The sequence below is a fragment of the Sus scrofa genome, chromosome 7 (genome assembly GCF_054392235.1).
Source record: "Sus scrofa isolate SSC_HxYL_T2T_F1_AM1 chromosome 7, Sscrofa_HxYL_maternal_Yorkshire_Landrace_v2.0, whole genome shotgun sequence".
Taxonomy (NCBI): Eukaryota; Metazoa; Chordata; class Mammalia; order Artiodactyla; family Suidae; genus Sus; species Sus scrofa.
In genome coordinates, this window is record NC_139389.1 from 88,409,402 (window position 1) to 88,435,249 (window position 25,848).

At 34.4% G+C, this 25,848-nt stretch overlaps 1 protein-coding gene, 1 long non-coding RNA gene and 1 pseudogene across 2 annotated transcripts in view; 2 read left to right on the top strand and 1 right to left on the bottom strand.

The window, feature by feature from the left end:
• LOC146401733 (uncharacterized) overlaps positions 1-25,848 on the top strand; it is a 279,104-nt gene that overhangs the window by 162,816 nt on the left and 90,440 nt on the right. The gene's annotated exons all lie outside the window — the stretch shown is intronic.
• LOC110259127 (olfactory receptor 4F3/4F16/4F29-like) lies at positions 3-938 on the bottom strand (annotated as a pseudogene).
• Positions 21,141-22,082, top strand: LOC146401737 (olfactory receptor 4F6-like). Its single transcript, XM_084970432.1, has one exon. It carries the CDS (start codon positions 21,144-21,146, stop codon positions 22,080-22,082), a length of 939 nt encoding a protein of 312 aa, XP_084826558.1. The 5' UTR covers positions 21,141-21,143.

Consider the following 25,848-nt stretch of genomic DNA (forward strand, 5'->3'; position numbering starts at 1 on the left):
AATCAGCAAAATTTGACTTAATGTCCTTGTTTGAGCAATCATTTTATGGGTACCTTTATATCTTTGTTCCTTAATGTATATATGATGGGATTTAAGGTAGGGGTGATAGCAAAGTCAGCAATGAACAGGTGTTTATCAACTGATGATCTGGGAAAAGGCCATACATAGAGAAACATGCATGGAGTGAAAAACAGGACCACCACAGTGATGTGAGCTGACAGAGTGACAAATGCCTTGGATAAGTCTCCTGAAGATCAGTTCCAGACAGTGACCAAAATGAAGATGTAGGAAAGGATTAGCAGAAAGAAGGTTCCCATACTCATGAAGCCACTGTTGGCAGCAACAATAAACTCAAACTTGGCTCCGTTTGTGCATGCAAGTTTTATGATCCTGGGAAAATCACAGTAAAAGCTGTCAACTTTGTTAGGACCACAGAAGGACAAGTTTATAATGAAAGCAAATTGAGACATAGCATGAATCACCCCAATCACCCAGCCAGTGATGACAAAGGAAACACATATTTTAGGACTCATGATGTTCGAGTAATGAAGAGGCTTACAGATTGCTGTGTATCTGTCAAATGCCATGGCCATGAGTAATACCATCTCCACTCCTCCCATGATGTGGATGAAGCATATTTGTGTCATACAACCTTTGAAAGAGATTATCTTGTGTTCCTTTAAAAGATCAGTAATCATCTTGGGGACTGTGGTAGAGGAAAGACCCACATCAATGAAGGACAGGTTGGCAAGCAGGAAATACATAGGGGAATGTAAGTGAGAATCAAAAATTACCAGAAACAGAATGGAGAGATTTCCCAGGATGATCCCTAAATAGATCGAGGAGAATATCATCATGAGAAAAACTTCAGTTTCCCAAGAACCTGAGAGTCCCAGCAACACAAACTCGGAAACCACAGAATCATTTGGTTTATCCATTGTCTTGGGCAGAAGAGCTGATTTTCATATCACCTGAGGGTGGAAAATGATGAAAAGTCAGAATCAGTGGTACAGAGGTAGATTTCCTTTTCTTCCTGCTAGCTTGTCTTCCAATAGATCACTTAGTTGGGAAAGGAAAAGAAAGAATATAGAAACATTATGGTTGTCAGAAGAATGATTGCACTGAAAATTCTGAAAATTTGGATGCAGATAAATGTGGTTACTTCCCGTCCTATTCCATTTTCAGACTTTTAAATTTTATTTTGCATATCAAGGTTCTAGACATTTTCCCTGCCCACTTACCTAGGTGTTCTGCCGTGTGAATAATCTTAGTCATTTTTGTCACACTCTCATTAATGTTTTCACATGAGATTGCAAATTCCCCTTAGCTGAATTTCTTCTTTCACTGGTCAAATAGAAATCTTCAAGCTGAAACTGTCTAGTGTGTTTCACCTTGCTTTACCTGTGCGTGTTTTGTTTTTGTGTAATCTACCAGGGAATTAAGGTGCCCAGATTGTGCAATGTTTCATGCAGGAAACATTAGCAAAGGGCTCATAGAACTCTATATACAATAAAGTTTTGAATACAAAGACTGAGTAAAAATGTTATTTAGACAAATATTAACAGGTGATACTTATTGCTGCATCCTCTATGCAAAGCTTTGTATTAAGCACACTATCTCATGTAAATCTGAGACTTCCATATAGAAATGCTGTTTTCTTAGAGTAATTTTATTAATGAAGAAATTGAGTCCTGAGTGGACCAAGTGTCAGAGCCTGAATTTTTAACCAGAGTATTAGATCATCATAATTCACACTCCTAACCATGGCAGTATGCATTTCAAGGCCAGCAGCCTCAAGTGCACCTGGATCTTCCTCAAAAATCCAGCAATTAAACTTGTTTAAACGTTTTGCTTACTTTTATGAATTATCATAGTTAATTTGTTTAAAATAAGTCAGATCTCTAATCTTGTATCCTTTGGGGGGGGGCTTTTTAGGTCCACACCCATAGCATATGGAAATTTCCAGGCTAGGGGTCGAATCAGAGCTACAGCTATCATTCAACACCACAGCCACAGCAACACCAGATCCAAGCCCTATCTCGCAGCCTACACCACAGCCTAGGGCAATGCCAGATCCCCAACTCACTGAGGCCAGGGATGGAACCCATATCCTTATGGACACTAGTTGGATTTGTTTCCACTGTGCCATGACAGGAACTCTCTCCTTTTCTAATTTTCCTTTTCTCTTCTTTGGCAACCCTCACATTTGGTTTATAAGTAAGTCAAAACAATTCCATTTCCAAGACTCATTGTCTATGGAAAAACCCTTGGATTATAAATCCATTATATAATAATCAATTTTCAATCATCATTTTCCTTGACCTCCCTGCAGAATGATACTGTTTATTGTTACCTTGATTCTATAATTTCCTATGTGGTCAGGTTCTTGGCTTTTATAAAGCCAATCGTCTTCTCACTTATGCCAACTGAAATTCTATTTTCTCAAGTAGTGGACTGAAATCTCTGAGTTTTAATTAATTAATTAATTTATTTATTTTTGTCTTGTAGAGCCACACCAGCAGCATATGGAGGGTCCCAGGATAGGGGTTGAATATGAACTGTAACCGCCGGCCTTACGCCAGAGCCACAGCCATTCAAAATCTGAGCCATGTCTGCGACCTGTGCTACAGCTCACAGAAATGCCAGATCCTTAACCCACTGAGGGAGGCCGGGAATCAAACCCATGTCTCATGGATTCTAGTTGGGTTCGTTAACCACTGAGCCACAACAGGAACTCTGAAATCTCTGAATTTTAGAATAGCCCTATGCCAAGTTGAGAGCATGATATAGGATTTTTCTAAGTCATTTACTATAGTCCCATTTTTCTTGGCCATAGATTAGTCTAAGATGGTGCATGTGACCTAGATCTGTTCAATGAGATATAAACAAATGTTGTGGCTGAAGGGCTTTTTTCCTCAATGAAAAGACAAAGCTTCATGTAGAAAAGGTCCTTTATATGGTCAATTTTTTTCCCTGCATTTAATTCTAACAGTATGACTAAAGGTGCAGCAACTACAAAGTTCTAAAATCTGTATAATATAAGTAACACAATGAAAATTTAGGAAGGAGCTAGTAACCAAAGGATGTATTAAGTCATATAACCAAAGCCAGCCATAGTCTTTCAGATTTGTAATGTGGTAAAAATAAACTCTAACTTATTTGATCCGCTGTAAACTAAGTTTTCTGTTAATTTGTCGAATGTAGTCAGACCATTTCCACGACAGACCTCCCATAATTATTCTCCTAACTTTCTGACTTCTGAATACCTCTCATTAACTCAGTGCCCATTTCTCCTCTGCTCATGCTTAATTTTTCATGCAACTCAGAGTTTTGTGACAGGTGTTTATTTTTATTGAATATCAATTCACTCATTTTAACCAGTACCTGCATTTTGAATTCTGAATCTGTAGCTTCATCCCTCCAGAGTAATATATCCAAAGCTGTATCCACAAATGAAAGCCATCTTCAATTAACATGTCTAAATTGAATTCATAGTGTCCTAATTGATACCAACCCCCTAGTAATATCGTTACCATTCTTCCAGGTGCTCAGTTTAACCACTTGTGTGGCACTCTTTTCTGTCCTTTAATTTCCACCTCTGATTGCACAGTTTTTATTCTCAAATATTTCTCAGTTCAGTTCCTTACTTATTTCCATTGTCATTTTGTCTTTTGTTTTCCTAATTTGACTTTTGAAAATGCTACTGAATGGTCTCTCTGATCCATTTGTCCCCACGTCTATTTCATTATATAGTCTATTTCCAAAGCTGTCTGTCTAGAGAGCAAATATAATCACATGGCGTTTCTACTTAAAGCCTTTGGTGAGACGATCAAGAGAAAATCCTTGATCCTACAGAATAATGCCCTGAGAGATGAACAATATTTTGTTTCAGAGGGTATTTTTATAAATATTCTAGGGCATGAATGTACTAGATAATCACAGGATAAATTTCATAATTGATTTCTATAAAAACCTAGTAAAATAGGAAGAATTAATAATTATGTTGAATATAATGCTTTTAATATAATGTTTAAACCAACAGTCAACATCTGATTATAGATGCAACATTAAACTCAAGAACTCAATGAAGAAAGCCTGAAACACGATGTTTCAAACATGTGCTATAGACAAGAAGGTTAAATCAAGTAATACGATTGAAAGGAAGGTGTGAAAACTACAATTATTTACAAGTCATGTGATTAACCATCTCAAAAATTTAAGACAGTTTAGTGGATATTATTAGACGTAGTAAAATCATTCTAATAAATATAATGAAGTTAGTAGTAACATGGAAAACTATGGTAAAAAGATCTCATTTATGAATGAAACAAACAGGCGATCTATGCATTTTATTGAAAAACATAAACTTTTCTGGGATATTTGAAATCCTGATCTAAATGCAAGTTAAAACCACGATAATTGATTAAAAAAAAGAGTAAATGTTATAAAAATCAGTTCTCACTAAATTATTCTAATCAATAACTGCAGTTCTCAATAAAAGTCAAGTGGATGTAGAACATTATAAAGTGAGCCAAACTCCATTCAAAAGTCTATAGAAATTTTGAGCAAGAACCAAAATGGGAGTTAAGTGAGAAAGAGACTGCTTTCTGTAAAAGATATTGGAATATATTACACACACATACTAATTAAGCAATGATCAATTTGAGTAAAGTTGAACAGATAAATTAACAGAGCACAGCTAAAAATGAGACATAAATTAGGGAAATTAGTATATAGTGAAGAAGGCATCACCGTTATGCAGGATGATGAAAGGTTATCCAATAAGTTCAGAGTATTCATGTAGATGAACACTGGAAACATAAAAGTGAATCTTACAGTGTATCTTACATAAAAGTAAGTTCTAGATGATAGAAGGCTCAAGGTAATAGTAAAATGATAATATTTTAATGAAATATGTCATAATTAATTTTTAAAACTTGAGGTTGAATAGGTCTTTATATATTTCCTACAAATTCAGAAAGCAGATTCTATTTCTGTATTTTTTCCTCAGCAGAATGAATAAATGTGTTGCTGTGGGATTGGGGAAGCAGTGCATCTCAATTTAAGCTGAGGGGCATGAGAAGTGGTACAAGCATTCCAGGGGGCATAAAGTATTAGAGTAAAACAAAAATTTAATTGTGACTCAGTAATCCTGTCTTGGAATGAATTGAAAGGAAATGAATAGACAAATGAACAAAATGTATATTATTTTAACAATCAGCATTTTTTGTAATACAAAATGTTTTAGAATAAGGCATGAAGTGAATACATTTATACAACACTGGTTTTTAAAAAGATTAAGAATACATTAACTAGCATGTAAAGATATTTATAAGTCAGGAGAACATTTACGGGGAAAAATATTTTTATTTGGGGGGTGGTGCGAGTGGCATTTTGCATTAGCAAATGTTAAGAATTTGTTCCAAATTTCTACTGGTTTGTGATTTTCATTTAATTTATGCCTGTTTCTTTATCCCCAACTTGTTTTTAGAGGTAATATTTGTTTTTTTCTAATTTAAAAACAAATGTATCAAAATAAATTGAAGAAGTAGGAATGCTTATAGAGGAGCCATTTCCAAATTGCAGTATAATGCAGGGTTTAGGAGCACAGACAGTCATCAAACTGTCTGTATCCCTAGATCTTTAATTTACCAGCTGTGTGTTCTAGGGTGAGTAACTGAACTGCCAGGCATGTCAGATTCCACTTCTGTTACAAATACTCAGAGTCACTAACTCTTATTTTTCAGGATTATATGAATTGAAACAAAACAAAACACAAATCAGAAAGCACTATGGTATATATTCTGTGCTAAGTAAGCATTATCTATTATAGTGTATAGTAAGTGCTAAATTTGATAATTTTCAGGAAATCATAAGAATAGTGGTTGAATCCCTCTGATGAAAATAAAGGTAGCACTCTTCTTGTATTGCATCGGTAAGAATAGACTAGCCAAAACATAGATATTACATTTTGTTTTTATGATCCTAATGTTCAAAAAGAAAAGGGGATGGAAAATTTAAGATATTTCACATATACCACTTCAAAAATATCCTAGCATTTTAAACAATATGTTCATCTCATGATATAATTTTAACTATGAGAATATTTCCAGAAGGATGCAAACATGAATGAAAATTACTCAAATGAAATGAGTTAACATAGAAAAAGGAAGAGAGAGGGAGAAACAGATTGTGGAGAATAAAGGAAAAGGTAGGTAATTATAGAACCAGCTGCTGAAGATTTAAAAAGTGAGTCCGCATACCTGCACAGGCTCAGGTTTTCACCCTCAGCAGCTTCAAGGGATTAAGAAACACAGAGACTGATTCCTTTTTAGATTCGCCCTCACTGCTTAAGATAAATAGCTATAAATAATCCTTACCATTAATAATAAAACCATTCAGCAGGACTGGGAATTAATTACCAATATCTGGTCCACACACTACTGCCCCTTGCCCTTCATTGGCAAGAGGGATTTCTTTTTTGAGATTGTTTTATACAACAGACTTGCCAAGCTTTTCACTCCTGACTTCCTTTGTTGGGAGAAAATGTGAACTCTTAGTTCATTTGGTCATAAACTTTTCAAATATTCTCTAAAATACAGAGCTAGACTTCCTTCCTTCCTCTCTCCCTCCCTTCCTCCCTTTCTTCCTTCCCTTTCTCTAAATATCTCCATCTCTTTATTTTTACTTTGCTCTTTTCAGGCTTGAAACTAATATGTTGACTAAAACTTATTAAGTACCAGTTGCTGCAATAAACACTTCACAAACATTATCCTTTTCCATAAGCACTATGCTTATTGCAGTTTTACAGATGAGAAAGCTTGATTTTTCCAGGTCATAAGCTAGAAAATAATGGAACTGGAGTATAAAGGGAGGTCTGCCTGACTCCTGAGCCTCCAGTATAACTTTAAAAAGTTAGCCATTTAGTAGAAATGGCTTCCCGTTTTTCAAGATGAAGAGTATATTAAAAAAAAAAAAAAAGATTTCCGAAATAAAACATTTTGTCCTATGAATAAATGACCAAGGCACAAACAATGTAAAAAGTCAATAACATAGAAAAAGAGGTTCACATTTATATTAAAATCATTTTAATTGTATTATTTGTCCTCATTGGATTTTACTTAGGCCTAGTAATGTTAATAACTGAGGTTTTCTGCATTTACCACTTTGATCAAATGATCAAACAAGCAAAATCCAAAAGCAGTTAGAAAATATCAGGATATGTTGGAGGGTCTGTGAAAACTGATCTCCACTTTGGGCATCTGGGAATGCTGAGATTGTAAATTGCAGAGCTGTTTTTCATCTGTGTTAGCTACTAACTGCTGTTAGTAATCCAGAAATCCCAGGGAATCATTGAGAAAACACACAAAATTCCTGTAAGTGCATTAACTATATAACATATTTAGAACATTCAGTTCTACAGGGAAGTGTGAAAATAAACAAACAATTTAGTCTTAAAATAGCGGAGAGCCATTGAAAATGAGGGTCCAAAAATCAGTTATCTGGGATCTACTTACTCTGTAGAGATCACCTCAGATCCTTGTCCCTGACTGAGAAGGCTTAACTCTAGATTCTAGCTTTAGTCTGAAATGAAGTCCCGTTAATTTTCTACCATGACCAGTGATGGTGGGAGAGCATCTTTCTCAGTGTGGCAGATAGATATACACTGTAAAGTGTGGCCTCCGGGCTTAGAAACTTTCCATCTCTGTAATTAAATAGAGCTAAGTATTTGGGAAGACTGCTTATCATGCTCCTCAGGGATCTTTAGCTTCCTACTTTCCCAGATTTAAGTGCATCATGTAATAATGCACCACCCTTTTCTAAGTTATATCAGTGAACTAAAGAAGGTTATTAATTGTAAGAAAAGGACATTTAAAATATATGTCTATTCTGTTAATTAGGATGATGTAACTTTTTTCTTTTGCTCTATTTCTACCATGTCATAACGTGGAGTAAGATACAAGTTTCAGTTCCAGCAGAAGTTAGATGAATCATGTAGATGGGCAGGTGACAAGGAGTTCATCCCTGGCATGTTGCAGCTGTGCTTGTGACTTAAGGACCTATATGAACTTCTGCTTCTTGCTACTTCAAAATACTGTGTCTTGACATTCTCAGGGCTTCCTTCACACTAAAAATTCAGTTTGTGTGTAGGCCATATCATAGATGTTTCTCTAAGTGATGAAAAGATAATGAATGAGTACTTTCAATTCACTACTTTATTAAATAATAAATGGATACAATCTAATTTAATAGAATCAAATAATTAATTAGATGTATTTGGAGCAAATGTTGAAGTGTCTGTCCCCTCCCAAAATTATTGTTACCTGGAGGTAAGAACTAACGGCATTTTAGTGCATAATCCTTCTGTTGCTTTTCCTGCCAAAGCAATGTGTACATAACAATATATGCCACTGGAGAGGCATTTTTCTTTATCATTTTCTTTATCTTTGTACTTTTAATGTGAATAAATTATATGTGAAAGGCTATTGTTTTTAAATCCCATTTTTTTTTGTTTGTCCCTTATTATTTGTCCCTTTTTGCTTGTCTCTTACTGTCCCTGACCCTCTTCTCCTTCTTTACTGTTTCATTTTTCTCACCTCAGAGTTTTATCTCTTTCATTACTACATCTCAAAAATATAAATAAATACATTTGCTCTACCAACCATTTTGTGCCCTGATGTCTGACCATCTGAGAACAAAAATCAGTGCTTAATCACTTGCTTAAGTGTTTTAATACACTTTTCAAGTGTCATCTCCTATAAACAGGAGGACACTTAGACTCCCTGAGATTGGATATTGGTTTAGAGGACAGTTTGAAGGAGTATATCTCTGAAATTTAAAAAAACAAACAAAAAAAAACTTTGTACTGCAATAAGGTATTTCTGAAGAGCTGGTAATGTTTTATTTCTTTTCTTAGGTGGTGATTGCCTGACCATTTTCATTTTTGACAGTTCACGTAACTGCAGTTATGATTTCCTTACTTCTTGCTTTTCCAGCACATCCTTGCCCACTATTTCTCCCACTTTCTGGCTCAGAAATAATGTACCTCTTCAAGTATGAATAGCAATCAGCAATGAGCCAGTTTGAGACTATGCAAGACATATAAATTCATAAAGCAGAAGGAAGTTATAAACTTGTAATTAGTCACTAGACAAGTTTGAAATTATAGCAGAAACGCTCTAAGATACTTCTGGTTTCACTTTGACAGAAGAATTTGTAATTTATCACTCACATTTTTACAATAAGAAAAATGGTTATACTGGATACTGAAAAATCAGTGGCTTTTTTGTGCCTCTGAGATAACTGAGGTCATGAGGGAAACTGTGCCCACCCCTGCCCCAGCTACCTAAAGAGAGATAGACAGAGAAGCCACATTTCTCATAATAATTCTTGACATCTTCTTAGTTTATTAGGCAATAGAATTTTAAACAGGCAAATTGTCAAGACTTAAAATTAAGAAAGCACAGGTTTGGCCTCCAAAGAGAGTATTCTTCTAAAGTCAGACATGAGGTTTTAACATTTAAAAACATTTCCCTATTTGTTGACAAATAGAAGGTAGTCAATAAACTTTGACTAAAAGAATGAACCAATGCTACCTACTCCCACACTCATCATGTTTTGTTGTACATATCCCTTAGACATTTCTCACTCTAAAAGGCATAGGCATGCATCATGCATTATGTTTAGGGCTGTTTTCATAATCCAATACTAACTGATTCCTTAAAAAAATGTGTTTAATGTCATGGATATCCAATTATTGATATATTTGTTACCTTCTTTGAATCTCCTTTATTTCTTGTAGTATGAAGGGTAGATTATCAGACTGTTCCAATTTAGTTAATTTGACAATTAAAATTTTTTAAATCAGTGATTATTGAAATGTATTACTCAACAGCAGTGGATAATGAGTAAATTATTTTACTTTCCAAGTACTGTTCTACCATTAAATGTGTATTCCAAATTAAAGTTCACAAGGAAAAGCTACATTAATTACACACAGACACTTTTATAAGAAGAGACTTTAGAAATTATCTAAATATTATTTTACGATATGGCAATTCTATTCCATGGTTATTCATTTCTGCTTTAATGCTTCCAGTGACAGAAAGCTCATTCTTTAACCATAATGATTTTTGAAAGATGATACATGAACACTTTGTTCTTCTATTCACTAAAATTTAATTAGTTAATTTTTTAGACTTCATTTTTAAGGGACTAATTTCTATCATTGCTTACTCATTTAATCATTCGCTTTGGATAAACATGATTTTAAAAATAACACTTGCATTCCTATACACTGAAAATGAACGATCAGAAAAGAAATTAAGGAAATAATCCCATTTACCATTTCATCGAAGAAAATAAAATACCTAAGAATAAACCTACTTAATGAAGGAAAAGACCTGTGCTCTGAAAACTAGAAGACACTGATGAAGGAAACAGACAATGACAAAAACAGATGAAAGATATACTATGTTCTTGGATTGGAAGACTCAACATCATTAAAATGACTATACTATCGAAGGGAATCTACAGATTTAGTGCAATTCCTATTAAATTACTGACAACATTTTTCCCAGAACTAGAACAAGACATTTTAAGATGTTTAAGGAAACATAAAAGACCCAGAATAGCCAAAGCAATCTTGAGAAAGAAAAACAGTTGAAGGAATCAGGATCCCAGACTTTAGGCTATATTAGAAAGCTGCGGTCATCAAAACAATATGGTATTGGCACAAAAATAGAAATATAGATGAATGGAACAGGATATAAAGCCCAGAAATAAATCCACATACATACAGTCAATTAATCTCTGACAAAGGAGGCAGAAATATACAATGGAGGAAACACAGTCTCTTCATAAGTAGTGCTGGGAAAACTGGACAAGTATATGTAAAAAGGTTGAAATTAGAACATTCTCTAACACTACACAAAAATGAACTCAAAATGGATAAAGGGCCTAAATATGAGGCCAGATACTATAAAACTCCTAAAGGAAAGCACAGGCAGAAACTCTTTGACATAAATTGCAGCAATGTCTTTTTTGATCCACCTTCTAGTGTAATGAAACTAACAACAAAAATAAATTAATGAAACCCAATTAAACTTAAAAGTTTTTGCATGGTAAAGGAAAACATTAAAACAACAGCAATGAAAAGACAACCCACGCAATGGGAGAAGATATTTGGAAATGAATGACCAAAAAGGGACTAATCTCCAAAATATACAAACAGCTCATGAGCTTTATATATGTATATACATATATATAACCAATGTATATATATAACCGATATGTGTGTGTGTATATGAAACCAATCCAATTGAAAATGATCAGAAGATCTAAATAGATGTTTCTCTAAAGAAGACAAGCAGATTGCAAAAAAACACATGAAAAGATCTTGAACATCACTAATTAATAGAGAAATGCAAATCAAAACTACAATGAGGTATCACCTCACACCAGTTAGAATGGCCATCATCAAAAAGTCTACAAATAATAAATCCTAGAGAGGGTGTGGAGGAAAGGGAACCCTCCTACTCTGTTGGTGGGAATGTAAATTGGTACAACCACTGTGGAGAACAATATGGAGATTCCTTAAAAATAATTACATATAGAACTACTATGTTATCCTTCAATCCCAATCCTGGGTATATACCTAGAGAAAACCATAATTCCAAAAGTTACTTGCACCCCAGTGTTCATTTCAGCACTATTTCCAATAGCCAAGACATGGAAGCAACCTAAATTTCCATCAACAGAAGAATGAATAAAGAAGATGTGGTACATATATCTAAAATGGAATATTGGAGTTCCCATTGTGGCTCAGCAGTAATGAACCCGACTAGTATCCATGAGAATGTGGATTTGATCCTTGGCCCTGCTCAGTGGCTTAAGGGTCTAGCATTGCCATGGCTGTGGCACAGACTGGCAGCTGCAGCTCCAATTCAACACCTAGAATGCTTCACCAGCAGACCTAAAAAGAAAAAAGAAAAAAAAAGGCATATTACTCAGTCATAAAAAATAAATAATGTCATTTGAAGCAACATGGATGGACCTAGAAATTATCTACTAAGTGAACTGAGTCCAATAAAGACAAATATCATATGAGATCACTAATATGTGGATTCTAATAAAAATGGCACAAATAAACTTATTCACAAAACAGGAACAGACACAAAGATTTTGAAACCAAACTTAGGGTTACCAAAGAGGAAACAGTAGGGTGAGGGGTAAATTAGGAGGTTTGGATTAAAATATACACAGTACTATGTATAAAATAGACTAACAACAAGAACCCTACTGTATAGCACAGGGAAATCTACTCAGTACTGTGTAATAACCTATATGGGAAAGGAATCTGAAAAGGAATGGATGTATGTATATGTATAACTGATTCACTTTGCTATACACCTAAAACTAACACAACATTTTAAGTCAACTATATTCCAATGCAATTTAAAACAAAATTTTAAAAATGTAAAAAAAATATGCTAAGTTATAGGTTTAAAGCTGTTAGTTTTTAAAAGACCATTAGAAAATGGAACAAACCCATATAGTCATCAGTGGATTAATGTTGGTAAAAATGAACTGAAATTGATGAATATAGATCTGTTATTTTCAATATGCAAAGATACTGTTAATATATCAGAATAAAAACATCAAGCTGCAAAATTATATATATATATATAAATCCTATATTTTTAAAGAAAAAACTGTGACAATACAAATAATGCAAAATAGAATGATAGACATTTCAATATTCTTCTTCGTGCTTTTCAGAATTTCTATCGTCTTAAATATTTATTACTTATACAAAATAACACTTAACTTTTTCTGTTCTCTGGGCCTGAGAGATTTTTAAACAATTAACTCACAAAATTTCTCAGCTACTTTTCAGCTCTCCAGATTAGACTTTATAAAAAGTGGCATACTACTTAGTAAACAGGAAATAATTTATTGCAGTTTCATTAGCATCAATTAATTTTGCATATTTCTTTCAGCTGAAACCATGTGTTTAAAAGGGATTCTTATTATCACTTTGAATGCCTATGATGAAGGTGTGTGAGACTGAATTTATATTTGCCAGATTTCTTTTCTGAGAAGCATTTCAGACATTTAGTATGTCTGGCATTAGGGCAGAATCTCATGGTTAGGTTATATGGGTTCTTTTCTCTGTCCTGCTACCAGTCTTAAGTGAATCATGTGCTGTAAGTTCTCATTTTTAATCTATTAAGTCAGAAAATATTACTCTTTAACCTCATAACCTTGCTATAAATGTGAGGAATTGTCATATTTTCATATAAGCCTATGAGCCCCTGTTGATATGCTGTCACAATGACAGACAAAAGAGATAGTACAATAAAGTGGTTAATTGCATGATCTTTGAAATCAGATGGATCTGGATTTGAGTCTTTTCTCCACAATCAGAAGGGTGACATTGACCAAGTTACTTATTTCATCTGATACTTAACTTCACTAACATAGGAATGCCTGTACAGAATTTCCCAATTAAGCTTTTTCATTGTGAATATGCTTTATAATTGAATTTTAAACTAGGCTTACTAAATGGGTTATGAGCTATTCCCTGTTCACTGCAGTTGGTTTCAAAGTTTATAAACATTCCATTACCTGGAAACATTGATTCTCCTCCAAGGAACACTCAGGTGTACTTGGTTGCACAAATCTTTGTTTTGCTTTAATTGAACTCTGCAGCAGACTTCTCATACTTCATCTTTCTTCAGATCATGGGGATTCTAAGGCAGAATTCCCATGTTGAATGACCTGAGGACTCTTAGGTCACCAAAGTATCAAGTGGTCACTAGGAACTGATGCTTGTGCTGGAGCAGTTTTAACTTACTCTAATTGTCCCAGTAATAACCACAGGACATTAGTATGGAAATATCTTTTAAATGAATCAAGCATATCTGAAGATAATGCTTTCTTCTAACCTATTTTCTTCATTTTTTTGTTTGGTCTGGTAAGTGAGAAAGATAAAATTAAAGATGGTAGTCCACTAAAATTCAGAATTTTAAACTTCTCAATTTTCAGTTCCACAAACATGTAATCAATACCTTCTAAATGGCCAGATTTTTAGAAGGGGAAAGTTAAAATTTAATTCACGCATATGGATTGTTTTCTATGATTGAATTATACTCTTGGAAGATTTTTTTGTGTCTAAATCATAGAATATTCCAAGAGGGACTTAAACAAATTGTACAGTTTATTTTTAGGTACACTGCTTTGGACTGTGTCTGGAAGTTTTTTGAAAATTCATTAAGGCTAGAGCTGTTTTTTTTCCTTCTGTTTCCCATACTTCTTGGGTCGTATGAATTCTTCTGGTTGTTTTTTTGTTTGTTTGTTTGTTTTTTCCAAATGTATTTCACAGAGTACTGAATTTTCAACTCCAGACTTGATATTATACCATTCTTGAAACTGTAAGAAAATCTAAGTGTGACCCTAGAAGTATTCTAGTTTATATGCATGTGGATAAGCTGGTGTAGGAGTGGTAAAGGAGTGAATGGGTAATATTCTACCACCATGTCAGGTTTATAAACACTCCTCTGGAAATAAAAATGTGTTGTGGACATGTCTCACTTGATAGAAATATATTTTAGTTCAGTTAATTATATACTTCAGTACCTTAGAAGCTTCATTATTTAATCAGGCATAGAGAAATTCATTTGAAGTTCACAAATCACTAGATTCAAAATTATTAGAAAATATACTTTTACAGAAAAGTTGGTTTGTAGAAAGCGTCAAAATTTCTCTGGTTGGTCAAAGAATCTTGTTGGACACAAGTCAGGGCCAGTGAGATTGGAGTCAGTAGGAGAATGAAGAGGAAACAGAAATGAGAGATACTTTCAGTGATTCTGCTTCCTCATTGCCAGGATACACTGTATCTCTTTGTAATATTGTATTTTATTCCTTCTTATCCTCACAGAATTAATTGAAGAAGGAAACAGAAACTTTGATTCCTCTGATCAAAAACATAAATTCAACATGCAAATTTGTTACAGAACTTTCAGAGTTTGATTTTTTTTGCATCGGACAGACATTAAAGATATTGATAAATGTTTATTACACACTTGTAACATTTCTTCAAGGGCATGAGCAATATATTTGGATATTATGAGTAGATCATAGACTTTTTAGTTATAGAGATTGTTTTTAGAAGACATCTCTTTACAAAGGCTTCTACAAATATGCAAATAAAGTCATCAGATAAAAACCACTAGGTATATAATCTATAATGACTTCAAATTTTTGGATAAATAAGTAAATCAACCAGAATAAAAAATGATTTTCAATGAGACTGTTTCAATCGGTCAGATACCATGTCTGTCAGTTAATATAAACATGGCAAAAATTACTTTTAGAAATTTTGGGGTGAGGGGAGAGTAGGAAGATATCATATTTAAATTATTTCTAACCTGTATTAAAAAGATAAAGGAGTAATAATATCAGGGGAAGACTCATTCAAGGAATTAAAGACAAAAGGCTGGATATACCTTTATAAATGATTTGATTATTTTGAACTACTCAAGATAAATAGAAAAAAAGAGTGATGAATAGTGTAAAACAGCTGGATAGTGACAATTTTCTATTTCTTTTTGATCATTTCATTTTTTATTGAGGAAGACACAATTTTCATATATAGCAATAGCTAACACTATACATTTGCATAAGAAGTGTGCATTGAGATAAGTATGAGTATTCGTAGAAGGAAGTGGAAGATAATTCCATAGTTCAGGTCAGAGATGGCTTTAAGAGGTAAAGAAAAGTACTTAGTGTGCTGATGGTGACTGAGCAATATTACCAGGTCATTGCTTGTACATTGCCAGCAATACTCACAACTTCTGCTGCAGTCATTTCTAGCCCCCGCTTCATTTAATAAGAATAAAATGATTCATTAGAAGCAAGCAGTGTGGCTCTAAGCTGCAGTGAGAAGTGCTTTAGGATATGAGGTCTAAAAATTCCCTGAATTGATATGCTTCAGAGATGAATGGATAAATAGGAATTAAGGTTGTTGTAGAGGTAGCTGCAGCATAATGTAGTGTACTTCCTAAGAAAAAAAAATATAGGACATAAATATTTAGTCAGACAAATGTTTAGCTAATAAGTAAGAAAGTAGAACTCACCTGGAAAATGAGGTGCATAGAGGGAGTGTCAACTCAACACCAGTGTTCAGGACTCAGCCCCACTGTCGGTGTATCCCAACCTCTCAATGATGTGGATTTAGACAGTAGACCCTGAGGGCAGCCTCCTTAGCACAACAGGTTCCAACAGGGCTGCTCACTTGTTAGGTCCCTCTCTTTTCTGACTTGCTGCTGCATGTTATTCTGTGGGAAATAATGTTAGCAGTACTCCCTCCTATCAATTATTTTTATTAAAATTAATTTAAATAAGATACACATGTATACTTCAAAAGTCAACTTGGATTTATACTATTTCTTTGAATGAACCTTCCTCAAACTTGGATTTAGTTTCTCGGCTTAGGATAAAGTGATGGGTAAATTGTGAGGGATTAATTTACCCTGAAAGATGCTTAAGACAATTTGGGGATTAATAAAATCAAAATTCTTCTATGAGCAGGATCAAAACTATAAAACAAAATATTACAAACCAAGAAAATATTATCATCAGATCATACCTCCACTTATCCCTCTATCCATACACTCATAAATATTTATTGAACACTTAGTACAGGCCAGAATTTGTTAATAGGATACTGTCTGTCCTTTGGGAACTCATAGATGTGGTGAGTGATGTACAAGATAGTCAAATGTCAATTATGAAGTAGTGTCCTAAACATTGTATTTGCATAACATGTTGTGACAGCACAAAGGAATAGGGTCAATTGCAGCTGGAAGAAAGAAGTATTGCATGAATTGTACTTACAGCTGAGAGGCAGTCAGAGCATATGTCACTGTAGTCATAACAAGCAACAAAGCAAACTAGCATGAACAAATAAAAACAGGATTATCCGAGTAGTTCAAGAAAATCAGCGTGTACTTTGCAGGGGTAAGGAAGAATCAAGGTGTGAAGCTGGGGATAGACAGAGGATACAGATCGCTTATATGAAGGAATCTGAAATTTTGTGAAGGAATAAAAATTACTGAAGGAGTTTAGGCAAAACTGTAAACAATCAGGTGAGCGTCATAGAAACTGCCTTCTTTCTTTTTCTTTTACTCTCTCAATAGCTTACCTATTTATTTTTTCTCCTGTTTTTCCTCTTTTAATAAAAAGTCATTTCTATTCTTAGTCAAGAAATGTCAGTTCTCTCTCTCTCTCTAACACGCACACACACCTCCAGAAAAAGATGATGTTTAAAACATAAAAATGCTAAAGGTTGGACATCGAATGGGCCCCTTGCTGAGAATTTTTGTTGTACTGATAATTTTTATTTGTGATGAACTGATTACCTAGTAGGAAAGCTTCATTTTTTTTTCATTATTTGTGCTATGTTTCTTTATTTAACAGGCTTAACATCTTGAATTTTTATTTTTGTGTTTTGGGTAATTTATGATTTTTATTAACAAATGTTAATTCCTTGTAAAAAGTATCTAAAATGCATAAGTAATGATTTTAGGAATTTAAAGTCACATATATTCATTCACATTTTACTGTATTAGTAATTATTAAAGCTAGACATTTGTTCTTTAAGATGTTTTTATGTACATACACACAGAATCATATTATGGATTTTATTCTTCAAAATTTTTCACTTTAGGCCTCTGTTATATAGGACTATGTTATTGTATTTAATAGCTATGTAGTATTTCATTATATTGATGAATTATAATTGGATTTTAAATTCTCTATTAATGTACATTTTGGTTGTTTACAATTCATTGCTATTGCTTTTGAATATATGGATATATATGTATATTTGTGTGTGTGGAAGTAGAGCTATGGCATTTCCTTTGGTTATAATACATCCTCCATAAATTTAACCTTCAGTTCAAGGTTAGGGGCCTCAGGAAACTCTGTTGTTATCTTGATTTGGACATCTTAAATCCTAATAAATATTACTAGTTCTGGCTATCTTCAACCATGTATAAGAATTCTTATTGTAAGGACCCCTTTGAATACACTGGGACTGAGATATATATATATATATATTTTGTCTTTGTTAATGTTAGAAAAACAAAACAAAGCTATTTTTAAAAATTGCATTTCCTTAATGATTGGTTAGCTTATCTTTGAATGAGTTTAATTGTCATTTGTAGTTTTTCTATCATAATTTACTTTGTTGTGTATTTTTATTTTTAATTGAAACTCCCCTTTATGGAGTCTTGAGTCTCTGAGTCTTTTAAGACAGTTCTTTCCTCATCATCTATACTGCGATCATACTGAATATACACTCTGCATTTCACCATATGTATCTTTAAAAATCCACGCACTCATGATCAAGCTATAAAAACAGCTGGCAGTGCCTTGTACGTTATATCCATTGTCATTCACCTCAGTGATTGTCCCATTTTCTCTGATTCAGTTCTGCTCTAATTTCCCCAGTTATAATCTATAAAACTCTCTATTCAGTGCTCTTTTATCAGGGCCTCCTAGCATCACCCATAATGTTTTGTATTGCCTGTAATCTTTGCTCTGTCTCCATAACCCTCACAGTGCCCATTCCTGCCTGGTCTAGTTGCCCTCATCTATTCTTGGCTGTAGTGCTTCCATGGTTCTCCCACTTTCTTATGTGCCACAGGGTTGTGCCCAAACTGGACCCTGAGTATGATGTAGAGTGGCAAAGAGGGACATGAAGTCCTGAGAAAGAATGATTGTTGGTGGTGAAGGCCTGTAGGAAAGCTTGACGGTGGTAGTTTGGAGAACCCAAGCTGCTTAATTCAGGTGCAGAATAAGCATTGGTAATGTTTGTTTGTGAAAAGGAAAAGTAGTTTAGAAAATCTAATAAAGGGGAAAAATATAATTAATGTATTAGTTAGAACCATTTAAAATTGATATTTGACTTTTTTTTTTCTTTTTTTGGCCATGCTTGTGACATGCAGAAGTTCCAGGGCCAGGGTTTGAATCTGTGCCAGAGCTGCAACCTGAGCCAAGGCAGTGACAACACTGGATCCTTAACCCATGGCACCACCAGGGAACTCCAGTTATTTGATTTTTTTTTAATCTAATGAAATACCAATTTCATATGATTCCAACTGATAATTTATATATATTTATACACAAACACACTCAGCAATATGTTGCTTATCTTTATTTCACTTTTCTAGGCTTAAGTTTTTAAAATTTTGATTTTGATACATTTTCTTTTGTAAGCTGCTTTTTTAAATTAAAGGTTCATTATAAACACGTTTTATGATTTTTACTACAAACGAGGTTGAGCACATTTCCAAGTTGGATGAACTGTTGTAATTTAATTCCTTATTGTTTGGATTTAGGTTATTTCCAATTTTCAGTTTTTCATAAATAATTACATAACATTTACCACTGTAATAGCTAAGTGTTTTAGCTCATCTGTTGTTATCACCTTAATTTTTTTTCTTGTAATGAGGGTCTTAGGTATAAGGTAATTTAAAAATATTTGGCATATATTTTGAAATTGGTGTTCTGGAGAAGGTGTAAAAACGTGTACTCTGAGTTACAGAATATGAGAAAACGTGTTTCCGCACAGCCTCACTAAGTTACTCATTTTTTAAACTTTGATAGTTTTCTACAAACGTAACAATATCTCCCCATTTTTTATTTACAATTCCTTAATCACTAATGAATTTGACTAGTTTTCATATATTGACTACATGGATTTCATATTTGGCTACAATCTTTTTGTGTTTGTTCATATTAAATTTGATTTACTATTATCTTTGATGACTATTTTCTCACATTAAAAATTTGATATGGAAGGGGGAGTTCCCATCATGGCTCAATGGTTAGCAAAACCGACTAGGAACCATGAGGTTGCAGGTTTGACCCCTGGCCTTGCTCAATGGGTTAAGGATCTGGCGTTGCCATGAGCTGTGGTATAGGTCGCAGACGTGGCTTGGATCCCACGTTGCTGTGGCTCTGGCGTAGACCAGCAGCTACAGCTCCGATTAGCCTGGGAACCTCCATATGCTGTGCGATAGGCTCAAGAAATGGCAAAAAGACCAAAAAAAAAAAAATTGATATGGAAGATTTAGATTTTTGAATCTGAAAGTGTCATTTTTTTCCTGCCTGATTTGCACATGTGGGAATATGCTTAGAAGGGTATTTTTTCACATAAAGGATTATCTAAAAATAAGCCTCTGTTTCTTGTATGTTTCTATTTCTTTTATTTTTATTTAAATAACCAATAAAAACTCATTTTAGTTACTGTCTTAAGGTAAGGAATTCAGTTTATTTTTGCCAACTTTGGTAAGCTGTGTCAACACCATTTACTGACAAATTTATTCTTTTCTATACTGATTTGATATGATCTTTTGATACACTCCTAACTTGTATCCCCCCCCAAATTCATCTATTACATTCTTCACTTTGAAGCTACTATAAACTTTTTAAGCACAAATATAATATGTCATTTTTCTGCCTCACTTTCTATCATTTCTAAAATATGAACTAAATTCTTTTCACGCCATAGAATTTTACCTGATGAATCCCTTCCTGGTTTTCTTTGATTAATTACAAACTGTTCTGTTTCTTCATGCTTCACAGTATTTCCCATGCCTTCTGTATATGTAGCTCACTCTTCCTATTCTTCCTCACTTTATTCCTCATTTAGATCTTAGCACAAAGGTCTTCTTCTAGAGAAGATGGCACTGCTGTGAGCGCTTTTATTTCCCCTAACAGTTTGTTCTTTTCTTCAAATATATTACCACCATTGTAATCATCTAGTTATGTGATTAGTTATTTAATGCATAGCTTCATGACTAGTCTATAATCTGCATTATGACAGGCTATGCATCTTAATACCAGAATGAAGTACAATGTCAAAAACATGGGAAGTCTTCATGTGAACTGTTCAATGAGTGTGTGTAAATTAATAAACAGTTGTAAGACTTTTGCAGAGAACTCTGTGAACAGGGTGAAGACTTTTCTTTACCATAAGAATTTGAAATGTAATGAAGTCTACTTCTATCAGTAGTTTTGGTACTTTCTTTTATAATTATTTTTATTTGTTCCTATCAGGTAACACAAAGTCAATGAGTAAAGCAAATTACTCTTCAGTGTCTGAATTCGTGTTCCTGGGACTTTCTCCCTCCAGACCAGTACAGGATTTCCTCCTTGCCTTCTCTACAGTGTGTTATGGAACAATTGTTCTAGGGAACCTCCTTGTTGTGTTTGCAGTGATCTTTGACCCTCATCTACATTCCCCCATGTACTTCCTTTTAGCCAACCTCTCCTTTATTGATTTGTGTTTTTCTACCTTAACAGTTCCTAAGATGCTTTCTGATCTGTGCTCTGGGCGCAAAACCATATCCTTTCAGGGGTGTGTCTTCCAGATATTTGTCCTTCACATCCTGGGTGGATCTGAGATGGTGCTGCTTACTGCCATGGCCCTAGACCGATATGTGGCCATATGTAAGCCCCTGCATTACCTGACCATCATGAGCCCCCGGATGTGCCTTTTGCTTCTGTGTGGCGCTTGGGCTATTGGCCTCCTTCACGCAGTGGTCCAGGTAGCTTTTGTGGTCTATCTGCCGTTTTGTGGTCCTAATGAAATAGATAGCTTTTACTGTGATCTTCCTCGGTTTATCAAACTTGCCTGCATAGACACCTACAGAATGGAATTCATGGTTACTGCCAACAGTGGGTTCATTTCTATGGGTGCCTTCTTCTTACTGATTGTCTCCTATGTTTTCATCCTGGTGACGGTATGGAAACGCTCCTCAGGCGGTTTGTGCAAGGCTCTCTCTACTCTGTCGGCTCACATCAGTGTGGTGATTTTGTTCTTTGGGCCATGCATCTTTGTTTACATGTGGCCATTTCCCACGGTGCCGGTGGACAAGTTCCTTGCCATTTTGGGCCTTATGATTACGCCCCTCCTGAATCCTGCCATTTACACATTGAGAAACAAGGACATGAAGATGGCAGTGAGGAGACTGAGTAGTCAGCTCTTGAGCTGGCAGAAGATCTCCTAAATAACTCCTGACAGCACAAGTTACTTTAAGAAAATGTTAATACAAATTTCTGATATAATTACACAAAATTTGGGGCTTTTTTTCCTGAAGTCACTGTTTTATTTTATTCAGACTAGGTCATTGAGTATGAGATTACATTGAATCATCCAAATACCTTCTTGTTGGCAAGTTGTTTGACAGTTGAATTAAAGTCTCAGGAAATGTTTGGGGGAAGTTTTTGAAAAAGCCTAGATATTACATACTTGGCATCTTCTGAAATTATGGCTTTAGACACAACTGCCTGGATTCAATTAACTAACTGAATTTGATTAATTCAATTAACTTAGAAATAATGTACTCAAACTTTTGAGGGAACTATGAAATATTTAACTTTCCTTTGATTTAAATCCCAGATATGATTTATTAAATTTATAATTTTTTGAAATTTAAAAAATTTGTGAGAGAGGATTTAAAGCCTGGAGACAAAAAAAATAAGTGTAACAAATGGAGTTGACAGAGGATGGATCATGTATTACAATAAGAGGAGATTGACAGATGGTGGGAGGGAAAACAAAATGAAAGCCTCATGTTTCTAGTATGTTTCATGTGTTTGGCCTGTGGCTACTTTCACCCTGGCTTATCTCAATTTTCATGGGCTTAAGTCATCTCCACTTGGCCTAGGGAAGGATAATTTATGTATATGTTTCTACTTCATACTTTTTTTTTTTTTTTTGCTATTTCTTTGGGCCGCTCTGGCAGCATATGGAGGTTTCCAGGCTAAGGGTCGAATCGGAGCTGTAGTCTCCGGACTACCAGAGCCACAGCAACGCAGGATCTGAGCCGCATCTGCAACCTACACCACAGCTCACAGCAACGCCGGATCATTAACCCACTGAGCAAGGGCAGGGACCGAACCTGCAACCTCATGGTTCCTAGTCGGATTTGTTAACCACTGCTCCACGACGGGAACTCCCATACTTTTTGAAATAGTGACTTAATATGTTCAGTAAATATTCCTCAAATGTCAGAAGATGTTAATCTGATATATCATGACTGGTATTATTATCCAACAACTGTGCTGTCCAGGTTTTTTGCTGGCTATTTTTCTCTAGCAACTTAAATAGCTCTTTTGTTGCTTAAAACATGGGTTCCAAGTATGTTTGTGTATATGATCTGTAGATATTGTGAAACTAATTTAATTTATAGTTTGCTATGGTAACTAGAAGATTGAGCCAAATTTACTGTCAAACTATGAAAGGAGCCTATATCCTGAGTATTTGTGACCCAAAGTTTTTTCAGGATTATGCAATGTATTTATATTTTTCCTTCTCATGATTATATTGTTGCATTCATTTGTATTTTTAATAAATTCTTCTTAGGTACATTATAGGGTAAAAGGAACAAATATAAAGCCATATTTCTGCTTGTGGAAATTGCCATACTTTTGAAAATAGCAGGAGAAAGGAGAATAAGACTAAGGTTCTAAGCTCAGAAGTTCTAGGACAAGACTGAACCACATGCAATCTTTCAGACTAAGGAGAAGGAGATTTATTAGAATCATAATTAAACCATGGAATTAATAAAGCCAAGAAATAGGAAAAAGCCAGAAGTGTACTGAATCTTATCAAGTCTACAATCCCCATTCAAATAGGCTCAGCACTTGATTGGATTGAAATGATCACACCTTTACCTTTTAGGCCTCATAGGGGAAAAGAGTAAATAGTTTCTGGAGGAATAATAAAGGCAAAGCTATATGATCTTTTATACACAATGTGTGAAACACAAAAAATTTTGGAGCATGCAAAAAAGCAGGGATATATAACTCACAATTACTATAAAATAGTTGATAGAAGCAAACCACAGATGGTTCAATTGTTAAAATTAGCAAAGGGTGTAAAATAAATCATACAATTAAAAATATTTAAAAATTGAAAAAATTAAGACTTTATATATAGAAATAAAATATCTAAGAAAGAATCAAGTGAGATTTTAGAACTGAAAAATAAATATTTGACATCATGAATTTAAGTAGGTTTAAAACCAGACTGGACACAATAGAAAAAAGGATCAGTGGATTCAAAGACAAGTCAATATCCAAACTGGTGTACAGAGATATAAAATAGTTAAAAAATCAGAACAGATATGGATATATTCACACACCAATAAATAATTATTTTATTTGAGGGTTTATGCCTCAGACTCTCTGTGGGGAATGTTACAAAATACACAGAACCATGTCATCTTTAAAAAGCAATACGAAATATGAAGTATATCTCGATTAATGGATTTTGGATAAGAGAATGTAAACTTTTTGTATACATAGTTTAATGTATGCAATGGATATTTTTATACAATGTATAATTTTGTATACAATGTATAATTTTTGAGGCCTGGAGTGGGAAGATTTCTTAAGAAAGTTGTATTATTTGTAATAATGAATAATTCACAAACTGCATACATAATATAGTTTCTTACAAGCTATTTGAACACTGCAGTGAATTAAATGGATAGTTTATTCTAAAACTAGACTTTTTGGAGTTCTCTGTGTCACAGCGGGTTAAGGATCTGGCATTGTCCCTGCAGCAACTTGAGTTGCTGCTGTGGTGTGGTTTTGATCCCTGTCCTAGGAACTTCCAAATGCTTTGGACCAGCCAAAAAAAAAAGAAAACTAAATAAATAAAATTTGACTTTTTGACCTACCTTAATAACGCTTTCCCCATGTTCTTTTCTGATACAGATAAGGAACTGCCTAACCCATTTATATGTAGGCAAAATCTCCAAAGGTTGTTAATACATTCGTCTTTGTCTTTAATGTGTATATTCTGAAGACAGTTACACTGTTTCAGAAATGACTGAAACATGACATTGAGGTAACAACACTCTCTCCACATTATGATTCGATTTTTTTTTTTCTGAATGTGAGGTGGAATACTTAATGATTACCTTTATAGATGTCTTCCAGATAATGTAGCTAGAATGCAAATTAATAGACTATCAGTCTGTAAAAATAAAGATAACAATATTCATTGCTCTGACTTATTAAAAAAAAGTTTTAGAGAGGATCTTGGTAAAATGCTTTGCTAAAAGAAATGCTTAGCAGGGAGTTCCTTGGTGGCCTAGCAGTTAAGGATCCAGTGTTGTCTCTTCTGTGACTTAGTTTCAATCCCTGACCCTGGGAGCTTTTGCTGCTGCAGGCATGACCAAAAACAAAAGGTTAGCAAAATAGAAAATTTAAAGATGTGGTAGTCAATGTTGAAGTAACAGTAACAATAATCATAATTAAAATTAGCATTATTATTAATTTCAGTTGTCCTGAGAACAACAACCAAAATTACAAAGATGGGCCATTTGGGAAATCATTTTGCATTCAATGGTTAATAAAGGATTGTAGTATATTGTAGAATTGACACAAAACTTACATCTGGAGATACACATGATTTCCATATGTGAACTGAGGAACTCTTCCTAGTCCCAAGTAATTGGACAGGTGTGGCTAATTTAGGGAGCTCACAGTAGACATTCTGCTAATGTGAAATCCTGACTTTCATAGGCAAACATCATAGTCTCTTAATGGCAATTTTAATCTCTTTGTTTCTTAAAGTGTAAATGGCAGGGTTTAGGAGAGGTGTGATGACTGCATAAAAGACAGCAAGAAATTTGTCCACCCAGGTGATGCCCAGTGGACACAGATAGATGAAGATGCAGGGCCCAAAGAAGAGCACCACCACTGTGATGTGGGCAGTGCAAGTGGAGAGAGCCTTGGATGCCCATCCTTAGACTGATGGCA